General features: G+C 36.4%; 1 protein-coding gene across 1 annotated transcript in view; it reads left to right on the forward strand.

The window, feature by feature from the left end:
* SFT2D1 (SFT2 domain containing 1) overlaps window positions 1–731 on the forward strand; it is a 54,257-nt gene extending 53,526 nt beyond the window's left edge. Inside the window, exon 7 of the mRNA XM_075596707.1 lies at window positions 112–731. Within this exon, the coding sequence (XP_075452822.1) occupies window positions 112–175 (64 nt within the window). The 3' untranslated portion in view covers window positions 176–731. The remainder of the gene's footprint in view (window positions 1–111) is intronic.
* The last annotated feature ends 503 nt before the right edge of the window (window positions 732–1,234 follow it).

The following is a 1,234-nucleotide window of genomic DNA, read 5'->3' on the forward strand; positions in this document are numbered from 1 at the left end:
TTTACTGGTACCTATAATGCGTATCTCACTGTGCCTATGAGTTTATTACACTAATCAACGTGTTTCTACTTGACTGTCTCTATAGTGTCTGCATTTATTTTCTTTTGATCTCCTTTTTTCCTTTGTTTCCAAAAGGGATGCTATTCTAAAATGCTTCACCAGCTGCTTGGGTTAAACTTCAAGACCATGATCACTGCAGCAAAAATCCAGGGATGTGGCTTGGGCAAACGTTATGGGATATCAGCTTGGTTTACATCTTGTTTTTCATTGGAGGGCAACTAAGAATGTCACTTTCAGATTGTTTTGTACGTACCAAATGTAACAAAATGTACACGCTTTTTTTGTTGTTGTTTGTTTCTCACCTCCCCCCCCCCCTTGAATTTACACATTATTAATTTGTAAAGTGCATTGTTGTGGTGTTTTTTTTCTGATATTTTTCCAAAGACCAGATTTTTTTTTAATTATTATTTTTAAAAAGTTTAATGTGTATTTAATACTACATGCAGATGGGTTGTGTTTGCACTTGTGACGCATGCAAAGCTTGCTGTGAATGCTGGTGTAAAGGCTTGCAAAATGTTTGAAGAAAAGTAAATCTTTAGTCACAAACTTTTTCACTCCAAGATTGTAATTATCTTTTTATATTTGCATATCTTAAACTTACTTTAGGATTTATCTATATATATTAAACTATCTAAATCAGTGTGGTTCTAAAATAAATTAATTGTAAGCAATGTTTTATTTCTATATTTTTCATAAATTGTCTGCTATTCATGTATATGTATACAGGCATACCCCGCATTAACGTACGCAATGGGTCCAGAGCGAGCATGTATGTAAAGCGAAAATGTACTTAAAATGAGTCACTACCTTTTTTCACTTCAGTAGAGGTAGGGAGTAAGTATTGCTGTTCAGGACCTGCCTGTGTACTACTCACAGGCGCATGCGTGAGCTGCCGTTCTCCAATTGGGCTAGGGAATCAGCGCATCACACAACTACGGTGGTCTGTAGGGCTGAATAAGTGTCTGTACTTGTGAAGCAAGCGTACGGACACAGGGGAATGGTGCTATTGTAAATATGTCCGCAAAGTGAAGGTCCGTATAGCGGGTTATGCCTGTAAGCTGTTACTCCATGTTATGTATGGGGGTACGGAACAGTTTTCATCTTAATCAATCTGTGTTTAACTCTGATTTAACACTAAATCCTATCTAATGGATGTATTTAATTCTTTTGTTTT

The sequence above is a fragment of the Ascaphus truei genome, chromosome 4, assembly GCF_040206685.1.
Source record: "Ascaphus truei isolate aAscTru1 chromosome 4, aAscTru1.hap1, whole genome shotgun sequence".
Classification (NCBI taxonomy): Eukaryota; Metazoa; Chordata; class Amphibia; order Anura; family Ascaphidae; genus Ascaphus; species Ascaphus truei.